The sequence below is a fragment of the Cheilinus undulatus genome, linkage group 24 (assembly GCF_018320785.1).
Source record: "Cheilinus undulatus linkage group 24, ASM1832078v1, whole genome shotgun sequence".
NCBI lineage: Eukaryota > Metazoa > Chordata > Actinopteri > Labriformes > Labridae > Cheilinus > Cheilinus undulatus.
In genome coordinates this window covers 4,555,529-4,574,102 of record NC_054888.1, presented here as the reverse complement: position 1 = coordinate 4,574,102, position 18,574 = coordinate 4,555,529, and the positions used below count along the sequence as shown (strand labels likewise).

At 39.1% G+C, this 18,574-nt stretch overlaps 1 protein-coding gene across 1 annotated transcript in view; it reads right to left on the bottom strand.

The window, feature by feature from the left end:
* Positions 1–18,574, bottom strand: part of LOC121506313 (semaphorin-5B-like) — a 54,371-nt gene that overhangs the window by 18,911 nt on the left and 16,886 nt on the right. Inside the window, exons 2-4 of the mRNA XM_041782062.1 lie at positions 3,384–3,572; positions 1,828–1,927; positions 1,581–1,626 (exon numbers count right to left, since the gene is read on the bottom strand). Coding sequence (XP_041637996.1) covers positions 1,581–1,626; positions 1,828–1,927; positions 3,384–3,528 — 291 coding nt within the window. The 5' untranslated portion in view covers positions 3,529–3,572. The remainder of the gene's footprint in view (positions 1–1,580; positions 1,627–1,827; positions 1,928–3,383; positions 3,573–18,574) is intronic.

Here is an 18,574-nt window from a genome sequence, read left to right as displayed (position 1 = left end):
TTATTGTGGTGTGTTTATAATAAGCTAAAAATCCAAAAGGGAAAGAATTATCATTTGAAATCATTTTTTATCAAGTTCGATATTAAATACACTATAGATCAAATTAGCAACACTGGGACTAGGCACTTTTTGTTTGTATAAACATCAAAAGTAAACATAAAAAGACAAAACAATCCACTTCTAACAGTCGTATAAGATAAATACATTTTGAGATAAAAGCTTAAAAGGGACTTGATTCCATCTGTTATACCTATTTTTATTTTGCCGGGGGGAAATAAAAGCAAATACATTTTTTTTGTCCTCACAAAAGTTCAATTGAACTTTTGTTTTCTTCATGTGACATTAGAACACATTGTGATTTCATTTAGGCAACATTTGTGTTATTGTTTCTTTCTTACTGTCCTTGAACACATCATAACATACGTAACTGTTGGCTGATTAACTTTAATCAGCGGACTTCTAAGCTGCTCAAAAGTTCAGGGGGGGTTTTCTATGGACTCTGAGCAGATGAGGAGTGAGTGAATACTGCTCCCACAGTTTGAGCATTTTTTTTTTCACCTCAAGCTGACAGTCTAAGGTAGACTTCTGCTTTTTGTTTTAATTTGATTCATAATGATGATATGTTTTAGAGTTTTTAAATTGATTAGCCCATGGCTAAAGTGTCTGTCTGTGTATCTGCTCTGAGCTCAGTCAAAGTGAGCGGTGCAGGAAAGAGAACAAAGAGACACAGCCATGTCTCCTCCTCCCTGACACATTTCTTTACATCTCTGATCAACCTGTGGATGTTTTTTCCATTTATCTCAGTTAAAGGCCCTACATAGTGAAATGTCTTAACCATGATATTAAAGCACAGTTTTAATGATAATTCAAATGTTAAGTGTATGCTAACCATGAGGGAAGATTATAATGGTTGTCAGTGAAACCAGTGAATGTTTCATCCCTACATTTGACAGCCGTAATAAGGGAGGAAATTCATGCAAATTTACCACCATTAGAACCTAGATATCCTCATTATTTCTGAGGTCTCTACTATTGTTCTGCAATCCTGCACCCAAACGTTCCTCAGCAGTCCAATTTTTAAGCCCTGGTGACACATTTCCTGCTTGTTTGGGTACAGCATACCAAGCAACTGAAACATATTTTGTTGCAGTTCAAACTAGCAATTATTGATCATCAGTTGATTATACTGCAGTTATTGCTAAGAAGAAGGAGGGGGGTCATCGGGAGAGATGGAAAGTAAGGCTGCTAATTCAGCGGAGGCAGAGAACAGGGGGACTTTTTTTACACTCTTTCGGTCACTGAGACATGGATGAGGAAATATACATCTGATAGTTGGCGAGTAGATGTAACACAGCAGAGAACAGAATAAACAGCTACATAGGCCTCTGTGTAGGTGTAGCAGATGATGTTCACATATTTAAACCTTTGAATCGCCCAAACAATCAGGATTAGCATCTTTGAAGATAGAAAGTCTAACCTAAGGAACCAGAAGTTGACCCAAAATTCATGCAAGGTGTCATGGGAGCTAGGAATAAGGTGGATATACCTGTATTTATTTTGCCCGTCTTGGAGAATTTTACCTGTATTAATGAAGCGTTGTTCAAACTCAGTCTGAAGAGAAAGTTTCTGCAAAAACAGATTATTTTTTAAATTAGACATAAATACGCAGAAACACAAACACTGCAAGGCATTCAATAAGCTGTTCATGATTTTCAAGAGTTGTCTTTCTCTCTGGGTATTTTGTTCTAAACAAACCCTTCCACAAATTCTCTTCAGCTTTACTCATCAGTACAAAAATCTGAATGTTTTCTGCTTCAAGTGTATCACCTTGCTCCCACGATGATCTGCTGTCGGCTCAGGTCGAGGCCGAGCTGGGAGAAATCCTTCGCTCCTCGATGAGAGAACTCTGACATCCACGGCCTTAATGCTGAACACAATGAGAGAAAACAAGAGAAATGTAGAAGCGAAATGTATGAGGGAAATGTAGGAGGATCTAATATCTCCTGATTCCAATCTGGAGATATTAGACATATTTCAATTAAAAGTAAACACAACATAACATGTCAATTAAAATACATGCTTTTTAGAGAAATGTCTCATATTTATGATTTATGAAGAGTGCTGTGACACAGTTTTTAATAAAAAGCTGGTGCAGTGGTCACTCTTGCAGAAACCTGAGCCGTGTTCGTCAGTGAAGGATCACAGACCTTCTTACTGTAAACGTAAGATGGGACGTTGCAACAGAGTCTGAGCACAACATAAAAAACACATTTGTTGTCACTGTTCTCTACTTTGATCTGTCCATTTAGTCTTTAAAATGTTTTAGCAGTGGTTATATTCTTGACCCTCTCTGTTTTGCATCAGGAGGCTTTTTAAAAACAGCGCAGAGATGAGGACAGGGAGAAAAGAGCAGCGAGTCTTGAAGCAGCACGAAAGCAAACTTTTCTTCTTCATCTGTTTTGATATGCCGGCTACTTCCTCTTCTTCGTTGGTGGTTGGCAAATACTTGCCAGCATTACTGTAGGCAAGTCTGTGGATAAATACTTGACTCCTTTCTTTTTTTGATGGTTCAGACGTATTTGTCGCATGACAATGTGCGCCAAACTGTTCCTCAGAATGAAAAGGTTTTTAAAGGTGAATAAAGGATCATGATCAGGGAAAAGGAATCCATATTACTCTCCCTCACACTAGGCCCAGTTTCCCTGCACCAAGCTTAAGCATGACTGTCCCCATTCCCCAGTACCTGAGCACAGTTACCTCTTCTAAATATGTCTTCACATCATAATGCAGCACAAGCACTGCTCTGTTGACAAGAAATCCGCATCAGAAAGTCATTCAGGTCAGATATGTCCTTCTAACACTCCAGGATTTCTTGATTATGCAAGATGGAGCAATGGTTTGCAAATAAATATTATGTCCAGGTTGCTTATCTGTGTTTGTGAGTGCATGGACCATGGTACAATGCTGAGGCAAACCTCTTTCAGCTGTGCCAGGGCCAAGAAAACGACTGTGCCCAGAACCGGAGTGGAGCACTCACAGTAGTAAAATAAAGTGGACTTTGGGGCCCAAGTACGCTTGGGCATGGTATGGGCTTGCTTAGCGCAAATGCCTAAAATCAAACAAGAATCTCAAGGCAATTATATTAATAGGTCTCTTTAACACTCTGTTTTTGCTTGGACATTTCTGATCCACAACCCTTGTGCCACAGTGGTCGGTTTGATTTTGATTAATAAATAAAAGGTTCCTGCAGAATTAGAGTTCATCTTAAAAAGTTGTCTTTGTCTAATAGTAAACAAACTTGTATCCTCTTTGGTTTGCCACCAGCCTTGCTTTAGAGAACAAATGAAGGATGAACATCACAGACTAATTTTGACTGCACTTACCTTGATACACAACGACAGGATGCTCCTTCCTGCTGCAGTCTGCAGGTTTGACGCTCGTCTGCTGGGACAGACACATAGACGAAAAGACGACTAGCATAAGGCCACAGGGGGAGAGAGGCCACGCCCCCCACCTGAACGTTAACATAGCTACAACCTCATCCAGTCTTCTGTTAGGTCCTCATGAAATGCCTGTAGGGAAGGAGAAGTCTGTCAGTTTCACTGCAAATTTCTGCTGCTGGTTCACCTCAGGATATTCAGCAGAGTAACGATGACATTGACAGCATTGTTTAACTAAAAATATCAACATTATCAATTAAATATCCACACTGTCTTGCTTTGACATGCCTTGTTGCATCATGCATGTCCATCAATCTAAACCCATCTTGCTGTCTCTGTCTGTCCGCTCTCAGCTGTGTCAGCACGACTCAGTCACAGCTAATTCACCTTAAAAGGCCCCGGGCCAGCGATCTCTCTAAAGTGGGGTCTCAAATCGTGGGCGCCATCAACAGAAATCTTTATGACTGATGAGATCCTTTCAGAGACGAGCCCGGGCTGCCAGCCAAACGAGGGGGGTGTGAACTTTGAGCTGCAAGGCTCATGAGAGGTCTTTGTGTCAACATCAGAACTCGTCTGTGTTCATCGGATCGGCTCAGAGACACTGAGGACGGTTAGCCTGGGTCACTGCGGAGGAGAGGGCTGATAAAATGGCTCTCAAAGATGTGAGGAAATGTTGTGGCTTGATTTGCAATGTTAAATAATCTCACTCAAACATCATGAAATAAAAAAATATTTATAATCTTAGGTTTCAAAATGGGGGTTTTAAGATTACTTATACGACATATTTACAAGTTTGTGATGTCCATCTTTACAATTAAATAATCAATAATTCTTATCAATTCTTTTCAGTTTCCTATTTTTAAACAACTAAAAAAGCAAATATTGCCCCAAAAGATGCACAAACATCCAACTGTGACATAAACACTGGATATAGGACTATTCTTTCCCAATATTAATATCAAAAATACCAAAATTCTTGTGCTGATTTTAGATGCTTCATGGATGATTTTTGTCTTTGAAGGTTAGCGAAAAACATCCCTGTGCTTCCAGGATACAGTTGTTCAAAAATGATCTGGTTAAGTTGGTCCTTGCAATGTTTTTGTTGTTTAAGAAACTTTTCAATGTGAAAAATTTAAAGATATTCAAACACAAAATCTGCTGATGTGGAGGAAAATAAAGATATTGGGTGTAATATGTGTAATTTTGACCTACTTATGAATGAGCGCATCTTAAAGTTAGGGCATCTGAAATATCAAGTCTTGGTAAAAGTGTAAAAATAAAGGAGATTAAATTTGATTTGTATTCCTTTAGAACACTGATCATCAACTGGCAGCCCGAGGGCCATATCAGGCCCCCCACAGCTTCCAGTCCAGCCCCCAGAAGATCATTACATTCAGAAAAGAAGGAAAAGAAGTTGTTGTGGTTTTAAGGGTATCTTTTGGCTTTAAATGCCTGCAGCCCAAAAATAACTAATATTGATATAGTTTGAGAATAAGACAGATATAGTGGTGAAAAGGAGTTAGAGAGTGGCAAAAGATGGGTGATAAGTAGGGATGCACCGAAAATTCGGCCAACGAAAATTTTCAGCCGAAAATGGCCCAAAAGTGCATTTTCGGTTTTCGGCCGAAAGACTTTTATCACCGAAACAACAAGGCTGAAACACGACGTTGTGATGACGCAAGCAAAAACCGCGGCCAGCACACGCTTGGATCAGTGGTTCTCAAATAGGGGTACGCTTACGTGAAGGCACTCCAGGGGTTAGGCGAGATTTTAAAATACATGCCGACTATTTAAGAAAAATAGCGCCTTTCTTTGCATGTCAAGAGTGACACGATTTTGCGAGTATATTACGTACATTCTAAAATCACATTCGTGCTGCGATTGTCTGCGGTGTGTTTTCTCTGTCCTTCACTCTGTGCGTAACGCAGCACTTCTACACACAGCCAGGCTGTCAGTGACGGTTTTTTTTCCACGGTTTCATTCACTCTGCCAGCCAAGTTTGTACGAGGAGGGACTGACTTTTCATTTATTCTATGTCAAATATGATCAGTAAGAGTTATAGTATTGCACAGCTGAGGCTCGCGATGAGAGGAGTTAACTCTCTCGACAGCGCACAGACTGGCTCACCTGTTTGTGTTCCAGACTGTTCAGAGGAGTAATTTAGCTGGTTGATCTGGAGCTTTTATAAGTCGTATGTCTGAGGTCAGAGGAGACTGTGTTGGTAAATATTTCACTAAAGTCCCGTTAGTTTAGAAACAGCTCCAGCTGTGTGAGTTTCGCTCCAACAAGCGCACATGGTGGTGCTGATTTTTAAGGTAGACAGAGGAACAAAAACGTCCTGCTCTCCAACACCACCTGATGTTTGATATCTCCTCATATTTGTCTGTAGTCAGTGTTTGTGTTTTTGCCTCTTTTTTTTTTTGCCTGGTAGAGAGGGAGACAGGCAACAGGCAGCCCGACATGTCCACATGAGCGCAAATGGCTACTTAAATATCCGCAGTGAAATGATGTTGCAGGTGAGGAAGCTTACTTTGACTCGCTACAGGTTCTAAATGTAAATATTTTGTTTAAATAATTTGCATGAAAAAATTAGTATAGAGTGTAAGGACCATACGTTTATAAACTGGAGTTAATATTTTGTAGGCTCTTAAATTTAATCACCCTAAAACCCCCTGAGTCTCCCCCCATGGCAGAATGGTTTGACCCACACTGGCACATGCCTGTCAATCACTGCATTCACAATCACTCCATTCATAAAAAGGTTTATGATTTATTTTTGTGAAGAAATGCTGATCTATAACTAAGTTCATGATTTCAGTTTGAGAAAAGAGAAGTCTTTTTTATAATTTGTTTATTATTTACAGGTTTTTAGTTCTTTCTAACTCTGTTTTTATTTCAAAATTGTTCCAGAGAGACCACTGCAGCTGAGCAGAGTTTTGCACACTTCTGGGTTTAAAGCCTTTCAGTCACTGTCTTCAACAGCTACATTATTTGAATTCCCACATTTAGAGATGAGAAGATGTGCCATGACTTTAGTCATGCATTTTTAATATTTAAAATGTATGAAAAAAAATCTAATATTTGTAATTTGAAAGTGTTTATCAATTACAAAGTTTGATTAATCAGACAGCTGTCACAGCACTCTTTAATGTCTTTCTTTTTGGCCAAAAAGCTTTGCGCTGTTTAGGGGCTACTTCGCTGAAAAAGTACTTCACAGGGGGTACATGACTGAAAATAGGTTGAGAACCACTGATTTAATGTATACATGATTGCGGTCAAGTTAAACATTTTATTTTGTATTTTATTTTATTTTATATTGTTTATTGTTGGAATGAAGTGCTTAATAAATATTTACATAATTCTGTAATTGATTTATTCTTTGAAGCATTAATATAAATTTTTGCAATTGCAATTGATTTTAGTGGGGTTAGTACACATTCATAGCCATAAATGCAATGGTACTAATAATTGGCATAATAATTTCTTTTGGTGTTTCGGTTTTCGGCCTTGGTTTCCTCATTTTCGGTTTTCGGTTTTGGCCAAGAATTTTCATTTCGGTGCATCCCTCGTGATAAGTGTCATAATGGGTCGTTGACTGGCACAAAATGACAAAAATTGGCAGGAAAAGTGGTGAAAACAGGTTAAAATGTTGCAAAAATGGGGCATGCAGATGGCCTAGCGGTCTATGGCACGACCCACATATGCGGGAAGCCCGCATGTCTCTCCCCACTCTCTCGTCCCATTTCCAAATCTATCCACTGTCGTCCACTATCAAATAAAGGCTTGAACCCCCCCAAAGTAATGGTAAAAATGGATAAGAGTGGCAGAAAAGTTTTGAGAATTGGTTAAAAGTGACAAAAATGGTGCAAAAAAAGCAATGAAAAGGGGCAAAAAGTATCAAGAATGGTTTAGAATTGGCAAAAATATATCAAAAATACCCTGGCAAAGTAATGAGAAGGGGTTAAAGAGTGGCAAAATGGATGAAAAATGTCAAACATTGGATTAAAAGTGGCAAAAAATAATCAAAAATGGGTTAAGAGTGGCAAAAATGTTGCAGAAATGGCAAAATGAACAAGTCGAAGGGGTTATAGAGTGTAAAAAAATGAGTTAATATTGGTGCTACATCCCAATTCGGGAGGGCCCATTCTCTGGGACTTACAGGAGCCAGCCAATTCTATTAGCATGCCTGTCTCCTTGTGGCCTCCGGCATTATTGATAATATGGATAGACCTCCCTGGTAATTCCTAATTTTATGCATTTTGAAAGAAAATACTAATACTAATACTATAATATATTAATCAGAGCAAAATATTTATTTAATTTTTGTTTATTTGAAAGTCTGGCCTCCAGAGTCTGTGAAGACTAAATCTGGCCCTTGTGCAAATGTTCTTGATGGCCCCTGCTTTAGAAGCTTAAAAATACAGAAAAAATATAATAAAGCCTTAAGTGTCCAATTTAAAAAAAAGAGGCTGCAGGTATTACATTAACAAGAAGAGGTGGTGTAGTGGAGGATATATGCAGCTATAACCACTTATTCTTCATTCTCTCTAGTGGATATCCACTTAAAAAATCTCCTCTTCTAGGGTAGAAAAGGCAAAACACAGACAAACTGAACTCAAAGTACAGACAGAGAGCTCAGATTGACCCATATTTAATGTTTATATGATCCTTCAATTGTGCACTGAATTTGCACTTGTAAATACCTGCAAAAGTTCTCCAAAAGCTTAAAAAATGATTCATGATGTCACATTTTTATCTATTAAGTATGGGCCAGTATCAATTCAGCAGTGTTACGTTTCCTCAGTACAAGTTCGTAACTAGGCCTGTTAATATAAAAGCGTTAACACTTGTGATTAATCTGGAAAGCTTAACGTTTTTAAAGGAAACACATTTTAATCTTGTAACTATATTTGACCCAAGCTTCCTCCCGTAGTCCTCCTGCACAGATGTTTACATCCCTGGGGTGAAAAGGTTAAAGGCGGGTCAAACGCAGCCAGCAGTGATGAGTAAGGAGACAGACCCAGGTCTGCTTCACGGCAAATTTGATTTAAAAAGCTGCTTAATGGAAGTCTGGATGAAGCAAAAGCTGTGTGTACATACTGCAGTGATGAACTCCCTACTCCGAAGCACAAGTCTGAAGTACCACCTCCAGGCAAAATGCATCTTTGTTAATGTCAGCAAAGACGCTAACAACAACACGGGATCAAGCCATAATAGCTAATGTTGCTAATGTTAGCAAAGATGCTAACAACAACACAGGATCAAGCCATGATAGCTAATGTTGCTAATGTTAGCAAAGATGCTAACAACAACACAGGATCAAGCCATGATAGTTAATGTTGCTAATGTTAGCAAAGACGCTAACAACTACACAGGATCAAGCCATGATAGTTAATGCTGCTAATGTTAGACGCTAACAGCAACACGGGATCAAGCCATGATAGCTAATGTTGCTAATGTTAGCAAAGATGCTAACAACAACACAGGATCAAGCCATGATAGCTAATGTTGCTAATGTTAGCAAAGATGCTAACAACAACACAGGATCAAGCCATGATAGCTAATGTTGCTAATGTTAGCAAAGATGCTAACAACAACACAGGATCAAGCCATGATAGCTAATGTTGCTAATGTTAGCAAAGACGCTAACAACAACACAGGATCAAGCCATGATAGTTAATGCTGCTAATGTTAGACGCTAACAACAACACGGGATCAAGCCATGATAGCTTATGTTGCTAATGTTAGCAAAGACACCAACAACAACACGAGATCAAGTCATAACGTCAGGCTACACCGGGCCAGTCCAGCAGATCTGGATTTGTCCCCAGTAGGGAAATATCTAAGCTAACTAATGCAATCCCTAATGGGTCGTCAGAGACTGCAGACCATCGACATCGTTGACGACAAGGGGCTTCAAGACATCATCCAGGTCGCCTCATATGACCCATACCACAGAACACCTACGAGAACTACTGTCACAAGAATCTGTGAACTGTATGACAACTAAAAAGGTAACTAAAGCGGAGCAGCTGGCCCGAGCTCCATTTATTACACTGCCGAGAGACTACTGGACATCAGTCAGTAACTTAAGCTACCTCGGGGTAATAGCACACCTGATCATTCACTTTACAGCACAAGTTATTTTCTACCCAATGTGTTTGTCTGCTGGGCTCGTTTGCAGTTTATAACTATTGCTCAGTGTATTAAGACACTCTGATTTACAAACCACAAATAAATTTTAAAGCTTTAGTTTGTTTAATATTTCTTCATTTAAACACCAAACTTGTACTTATTTATATCAAAGTATTTTAAATGTTAATTTATAGATAATAAAAATAAAAATAATAATAATAATAATAAAAATACATTTTTTTAGTAAAAAGCGCTTTGAAAGTGCTGTACATACAGCGCGTCCCAATAGTCACAATGCAAATTGTATTTTAGTGTCATAAACATTCAAATTTTTGTTTTTCAATTAAACTCATGGATGGTTTTGTGTCTCAGGGCTCTTTGGATCACTGAAATCAATCTCAGACACCTGTGATAATTATTTTGCCAGGTGAGCCCAATTAAAGGAAAACTACTTAAGAAGGATGTTCCACATTATTAAGCAGGCCACAGGTTTCAGCAATATGGGAAATAAAAAGGATCTCTCTGCGTCAAATAGTGCAATGCCTTGGACAAGGAATGAAAACATTCGATAATTCATGAAAAATTAATCATGATCATCGTACTGTAAAGAAATTTGTGGCTGATTCAGAGCACAGATGGGTTCGTGCAGATAAAGGTATAATGACGAAAGTTTCTGACAGACAAATTCATCAGATTAAGAGAGCAGCTGTTAAAATGCCACTATAAAGCAGCAAACAGGTATTTAAAGCTGCTGGTGCCTCTGGAGTTCCACCAACCTCAAGGTGTAGGATCCTCCAGCGGTTTGCAGTCATTTATAAATCTACTATTCGGCCACTCCTAACCAATGCTCACAAGCAGAAGTGGTTGAAGCGGGCCCAGAAATACATGAAGACTCATTTTCAAACAGTCTTGTTGACTGATGAGTGCCGTGCAACCCTGGATGGTCCAGATGGAGAAGTAGTGGATGGTTGATGGATGGCCACCATGTCCCAACAAGGCCGTGACGTCAGCAAGGAGGGGGCGGAGTCATGTTCTGTGGCGGATTCATGAGGAGAGAGCTGGTAGGCCCCTTTAGGGTCCCTGAAGGTGTGAAAATGACCTTGGCAAAGTATATTGAGCTTCTGAGTGAATACTTTCTTCCATGGTACAAAAAGAAGAACAGTGCCTTCTGTAGCACTAGATCTTCATGCATGACAATGCACCATCTCATGCTGAAAAGAATTCCTCTGTGTCATTGGCTGCTATGGGCATAAAAGGAGAGAAACTCATGGTGTGGCCCCATCCTCCCCTGACCTCAACCTTATTGAGAACCTTTGGAGCATCCTAAAACTAAAGATCTATGAGGGTGGGAGGCAGTTCTCATCAAAACAGCAGCTCTGGGAGGATATTCTGACATCCTGCAAAGAAATTCAAGCAGAAACTCTCCAAAAACTCACAAGTTCAATGAATGCAAGAATTGTGAAGGTGATATCAAAGAAGGGCTCCTATGTTAACATGGAACTTGGCCTGTTAAGATGTTTTTGATTGAAATAGCTTTGATTTCAGTAAATATGACCTCCTACTGCTGCAAATTCAACAAATGACCATTTTCACTTCTTTACAACCTATAAAATCTTTTAAAACTCTGTCGTGCATAATAATGTGGAACAGTGCATTTTGAGGTTTTTAAAAAATAATGGTTATCATTATGAAGTTTGTTCAAAAACATCTGAATTATGCTCTAACGGCTCATGACTTGAAAAAAATTCTGTCATTTGCATTAATATTTAGGAAAATAAGAGAAAAATGTCATTTGCATAATAATGTGGAACACGGTGTAAAGTGAAAATAATAAAAATGAACACTTGAGAATAAGAACGTTTAAAAATAAAAAAAAATTACTAAAACTAAAGAAATGCTGTGAATAATAGTAATGTGATTAACTTGATTAATTTTTTTTTAATTATTTGCCTGGCACTCAGAACGTTTAGATGAAATTTCTCAGTGTGTTAGAACACAAAAACAAACACAACACAAAAAACACAGAAAGTACAAATGCCTGTAGTAATATAACCTTGCAAAGCCGCTGGATCGGCCAGATTCCATGTCTGTCATCAGGCAAATCCATCTTTCAAAGCTCTCGTCTGCAACGTCTGTGGTGAACCAGATGCTGTTCAGATCAATAAGAGACATCTGAGGAGAAGGAGGTGGTAGCTATGGGTGGGGTTTAGTTGTACTGCGAATTGACAGCAACTTCCATGTTACTCGCAGTTAGCTTGGTTAGCTGCAGTTTTATCACAACTGGACCACATTTCTTTAGAGAACAAGAGACAATACTGACAGCTTTTCATGGCAGTAAACAAGTTTCCTCCCTACCTGCTTCAGAATGAGTAGACTAGATTTTGGGGGGGGGGGTAGTGGTTAGCTCGGCTGTCGCATTAGTGGCAGTTTAATTAGAACTGGACCACATTTCTTGATTAAAACAAGAGCAAAGACCCATACTGCAAGCTCCTCTTGGCGGAGAAGATCTCACACACCCACACACACACACACACACACACACACACGCAGCACCACCTCTGTGTCAGCTGCAGGTCTGCAGGTAGGAATATTTCCTGTTTGTTTATTTCCTTTAGCATAATGGGGGTGCATGAGAAAGTGATTTCAGCCATTGTCATGGTAATTTAGGACGCTGAATCGCAGGAAAATTGCAGTGTACACCTGGCTTAAGTCACATGTCCTGTCACCCTGATTGGCACGTGATGAATATAATAGACAGAACGTTCATCCAATCACCTTCTGAGAATTTCTGGCAAAGTCCTGGACTTCCCAAATGCTTTCTATGGGAGCATTCCCAGATGAATGAGAAATATCCATGCAGTGGATATATGAGACAGTCTATCTGGTATGTCAGGTTAATAGTAACCACCTTATTAGAACACCACAAATTCAACTTATCACATAAAAACAAACTGTGGAAAGATTACATGAAAATTTGTCAAGATCTGGGAATAAAAAATGATTCCAACAAGTTAACATGTGAAAGAGAATGTTTTTACTCCAGGATGATGAAAGAAATATGACAGGATATCAGGAAAACAATCAAAAATGAAAACAATAAAAAAAAATGGATTAAACTGAAATGTATGGAAACATATAAGTCTTGCACATGTAACAAACCCATAACTACCAACGCCCTACCATCATAACAGTCATGCTTTTATTTTAAGCCCCTTTGACTTAAAGTTGTTCAACTAACAGCCCAAAAAAGCATACACTCAAGCCCTCATATTCACCAAATAAAGTCTCAGATTCATTAAACTTCTTCCTTTCCCATCTGTTTCCTTAACTCTGTTTCCCTGCAGATGCATGTCTCTCTGCAGACGTTTGACTGAATGTGAGTGTCTGCAGCTCACCAGGAGGACTGAATGTGAGTACAGCAGAGGTTTTTTACTGCTTAATGAAGCGACAGGAGCCGAGCCTTCACCACTGGCCCTGCTTTTGTTCTGTGCCAGTGCTCCTCTCGCCGTGCAGAGGCGGGCCAGTGAGAGGCCTTGTGTTCTGGGATTTTTGTCTTTTCACGGTGGAGCGCCTGAATGTCAGTCAGATTCTTCAAGGGCAGGAGGAAATGTACGGATGCAGATTCTCGAAAGCTCCAAAACAAACTCAAGAGGACACAAAACGCCAACTGGCATGAGCATTTTCAGCTTTGACTCCTCGGCTAAAGTAGATGTAAAGTTCAGTCAATAAATCTCAAAATTCGGACAAACCTGGTGAGGTCACCAGGAGCAAAATCTGAGAACAGCTTGTTTCAGCACACATTTTCTGAAAGGTGGAGAAAGAGAGGGGGAGAGGGAGTGGATTTTTCTGGTCTTTGAGGGGATTGTGGACAGGCCAGGGGCTCATATTTGTGTTAGACAAGCCTGAAAAAGTGATTTTTGCATAATATGTCTCCTTTAACCAATTTTTATCACGTTTTCCTACCAATTTTGCCAATTTTAATATTTTTGCATCTTTGCAACTTAAAACCCACTTTTTGTCCATTTTAACCCTTTCCACCACTTTTTTTCTTCCTGTTTTTTCCACTACTAAACCAAATCTTGCCACTCTCCACCTAGTGTTGGCTCTGTTGACACATTATTACCACTATTAACCCCTTTGACCAATTTTAAGCCAGATTTCACTATTTGATATACCCATTTGATATGCCCATTTCACCAAATTACCACCAATTTTTGCCACTTTAATGCCATTTCAGCCACTTTTGAATACCCTTTTACAACTTAATACAACCATTTTTGCCACTTTAACCCCTTCTTGCCTTTTTGGGGGGTTTATTTTTTTGCCACTTTAACCTAATTTTTGGCATTTCTAACCTATTTCTGCTACTTTTAAAATCAAATTTCCCTGTCTTTCCCACCATTTTTTGCCATTATTAACCAATTTTAATGTATTTTAACAAAAGTATAGACATTTTTAAGAGAGCTACTTACTGTTCAAATGAAAGTGTGTTTTTTTAGACCCCCCCCCCCCCCCCAATGGGCAGCCTTGTCTCCACATGACTATTCTTCAATGTGCATGGCTGTGTTCAGCCACCTTTAGGTACAGTGGGGGTCCCCAGTCTCTGGCGCCTTTATTTTGGGGTCACAGATTGAAAAGGTTGACAACCACTGCTCTAGTGGACACTTCAGGCACTGGCACCATTTGGTGCATTTCTTCCCCAAAAACAGCCCTTCTTCTTGACTGATCACTTTACTTTCACTGTCAAGCAATTGTATACCTTGTAGAGGCATCTTACTGCCAGGTGGTCACAGTGTTATACTCAAGACCGCACTACCCAAGACAAGCCCGAGACCAGAGTGTACAAAGACAAGACCAAGACCATAAAAATCTATTTAAAAAAAAAACCTGACAAAGTTCAACAGTTAAAAAGCATTCTCTCTTTAATTTAGTTTTCTTTTTCATAAGTTTGACGTATAAAAAGGTGTCTGCAACTCTTTCAAAGCACAATATGCAAAAATCCCAAAACTTAACAAATTTGTTCAACTTACTTCTGGTAAAAATAAATCCTTTAATGTATTTAAAAGCCACTGACAAGTCTGGAATTATTTTAAATATCTGAGAATGAGATGTTTATCTAGATTTGTCAGGTGAATGAGGCCTGAAGTAAATGTTCAGAGGTATTTCTAACTAGAAATAAGATGTCCTGATGTCTGAGTTTTGTAGGTGTAGTTATTTGTTGTTTCAGCAAGTTCTTCTCCTTATTATCACATTAATGAAGTCAAAGAATAGCAGATCAGTGCTGGTCTCGACCAGTCTTGATGGAAAATCCCAAGTCCGACTAGTCTGAGACCAAGACATTCAAAATGTGGTTTTGAAACCGGTCTCAAGTCTAAAACTGTTCTCAAGTACTATAACACTAGATGGTCATTCTAATTTAAGTATGTTATTATGTATCTAACAGAACACAATGTATCTCATGTTTTACCACAACCACAATCTTATCTCCTAACTGAGGCTGGTCACACACTTGACATTCTAAAATCTTAAAACAATTATAAAAACGTGTGAGATCATAGACAAAGGGACGATTTCAAACAAGTTTTCATCTTATAATCCTCTGCCAACCACTGCGCATGATCACATGACTTCAGAAGGAAAAATGAACACTGTCCTGGCATGTGTTACACTCACAGCAAAAAAACATGAAACGAGGTAAGGTGTCAGGATGAAATCCTGCAAGGAAGGTACAGCTGTGTTCATGTTTGTGTGCCACAAAAGTACACCTACCTGAATAATAACCACTCTAACCAGAGCAACAAAAAATAGTTTTACTGCTGCAGTACAATACAGCCCTTTGTATGTCATCCCCTTTTCTAAATGGGTTAGAAGTGACATGAATTGACAAAAAGTGGAATAAATAAGTAAAAAGTGGCTAAATGGACACAGGGTGGCAAAAAATGACTGAAAAGGGGCAAAAAGCAAAGATGGTTCAAGAGGGAAAAGTGACTGCTTCAGTGGGAGTTTCCAAGGGTTATGAAGGCTGTAGTGTGCATCTGTATACCCAGCTCTGCTGTAGCATTGGTAAAGTGGCAGTTTAATCAGAATTGGACCACATTTCTTTATTGAAACCAGAGCAAAGAGCTACACTGTAAACTCCTTTTGGAGTTTTTGCTCCAGCGTTTATTATGATGTGGATTAAACAACCAGCATTTAATCGACATCATAATCCACATCTCCATCATCCAATCACCTTCCAAGATTTTTTCTTTTAAGAGTCCTGCCCTTCCTAAACGCTTTCTACGGGAGCTTTCCCAGATGAGTGTGAAATATCCATGCAATGGATATTTGAAAGAGTCGATCTGACATGTCAGGGTTATGAAAGGGGGTGAAAAGCGTAAAAAATGAGGTGAAAAGTCGCAAGAATGGGTAAAGGGGAAAAAATTCCAAAAAATGGTGCAACAAGGAAAGAAAGGGTTAAATCTGGCAAAAAAATAAGCAAATATGGATTAAAATAGCAAAGAGAAGTGGCAAAATGGGCAAAAAGTGGTAAAAAATTGGGTTATAGTGGGAAAAATGGGTAAACGGTGGAAAAGTGGGTGAAAAGTGGCAGAAATAGACAAACTGTAAAATTTGGCTAAAAGAAAAACTGGCCAAAGTGTCTTAAAAAGCAGCAGAAACAGGTTAAAAATCTGGAAAAGAAGTAGCAAAAATGCTCAGAGGAAGTTGTAGAGAGGATTAAAAGAATGGCACAAATTAGAAACAACAACTCTGTCAACATCAGAGTCTAAAAACACACTTTTCAACTCCATTAAGTAACTGTTAGCAGGGCTGTTAGCCACCAATGCTATTGATATCATCAATAAACCACAGCTGGAGGGCCCGTCCTCTGGGTTTTTCAGGAGCCCAGTCAATTCTATTGGAGGTCTGTACATAACACCAGGTTGGTGAAGCTGTCCAGTCTTCTCTCATTGGTTGTTATGGGGGTTACTCGGAGGCATTATGACCTAGAATCATAAATACCAAACGTGTTTGATATTAGAATATATACATATTACATACATATTACAATTTTAGATCTGGGAGGTTAAAACACGATTTGGGTTGATCATGTTGACACCACACACTTGAGAATTATTCAGACATAATTGTTGCTGGGCCAAATCAAAGATCCAGGCATGTTGAAAAGCCTTGGACTCTGCTGTTGTTAAATGGCGAGAGCATAGAAGTTGTGAAGCAATGAAACACAATAAAAAAACATCTTGAAAAAGAAAGAAATTAATTTCTTTCACTAACATGGTAACAGTCTGTTAAATCTGCTCAAAATCAACAAAAGTTGATATAAATGTAATTTAATTAACATCCATGTTAAAGATCACTAAAAAGGTAAGCATGAGAATTTCTGCCTGTGTTGATTAAGGGAATAGTCCCATGGGTCTTAGCAGGGTTACAGAAGAAACACCATGTTTCTGCACATGTTGGAGTGTCCACCCCAGCTCTGCATCCATTCATACCAGTCAAAAAGCTCTCAGTAGTCCCATGTTTTTAGAGATTTTGGAGCTGATGTTGACAGAAAAAAGCGGGCTATAAAAGCTTTCAAACACCCTGGCGTGATGTTTTTGGTACCAGGAGTGAGTAAGAACATTCATTAACTCGTGTAGCTGCATGTGTTGGAAAAACAGAGTAAAGCTTTTACAATCTGAGAAGAGATTAGAAAATGAGCGTCTGATTCATGTGACCACTGAGTGTTTGGACTGTGGGAGAGAAACACGGCAGGAACACGTGACATCCACCGAGAGAAACACTGCTGTGGAATTAAATGTGCAGTTTAAGAGGAGGTGTCTCTGCATCCATGAACCAAACTCTGACCAGGATATTTCTGATCTTTGAGCTTCTATCACAGCTCTTTGCTGTGTGATTTCCCTCCAGACTAATCCTCCTCACTCGTGTTTCTGCTGCTGTTTCTGAGAGTCAAAGCTCAAACGTCACATGAGGCCGCGCCGGGAGAAAACACAGACTCGACTGAGTAAAAGTTACTGGGTCTGTTTAAAGTTTAAGAACTGTCTGAGGAACAACTCCCAGAAACCACTAATTCATTTACATTTGGACTTAAACCAAACATTGGGATCTATTTTTACTCAGCAAGTTTATCAATTTGATGACTCTAAAAGGCATGTGGCAGATTGTTTTATACAGTGAAATCAGTAAAAAGTGATGTTTGATTAAGCTCCTTGCCTGTATTATTCAATATCAACATAAAATTTAAAATTCTGCCAAAATGACATCATTTATGGAATATTAATAAAGGTATTTTTTGTGCAATTTCCCTTCATAGGACAACTTAAGTGAGACAGGGCGTTTTGGGAAGAGGGTTAAGAGGATGTTATGCAGCCAGAGGCCAAGGGTCAGAAGAGAGACCTCCAGGATTACAGCCTGATAATATATAGGCGCTTGTTTTAAAGGTACAATATGCTGAATATTTGCACTGAAATGCAGAAAAAAACAACTACCTCTCATTTCATTGCTGAAGCTGCTGTTCTGTTGCTGTATCTCATTCATGTTTTATGCTGCTTACTTGGGATGGACCACGGTTATTCTCTGACTTAATTCCAGCCAGGATTTCTTCCTGAGTCTTTCCTGTGTTTTATGATTGTTGCTGAACCTGTAATGCATGCTAGGACACTCTGTTGTGGAGAGACAGCAAGACAGTATCGACAGACATCCGTGTTTTTTTTTTCTGAAGTCACGTGATCACACGAGGTTGTAGGCAGGTCGGCAGGTGTGTGGTCTCCAGTGATCTGACAATCTGGCTGAGTCGTCTAGTGTGTGCATTCAGAGGATTGAAGATGAAAAATCTTTGGAAATTGTCCTGAAGTCTGTGGTCTCCCACGGTTTTAAAATCGTTTCAGATTAAAAAATCATCTAGTGTGTGGCCGGCCTAAGTGGTCTGTTTCCCCCTCTAACAAATATTTAGTTCTTTGACAAAACTGCTGTAAAATGTAGTGTGTCAGAGGGGAGGA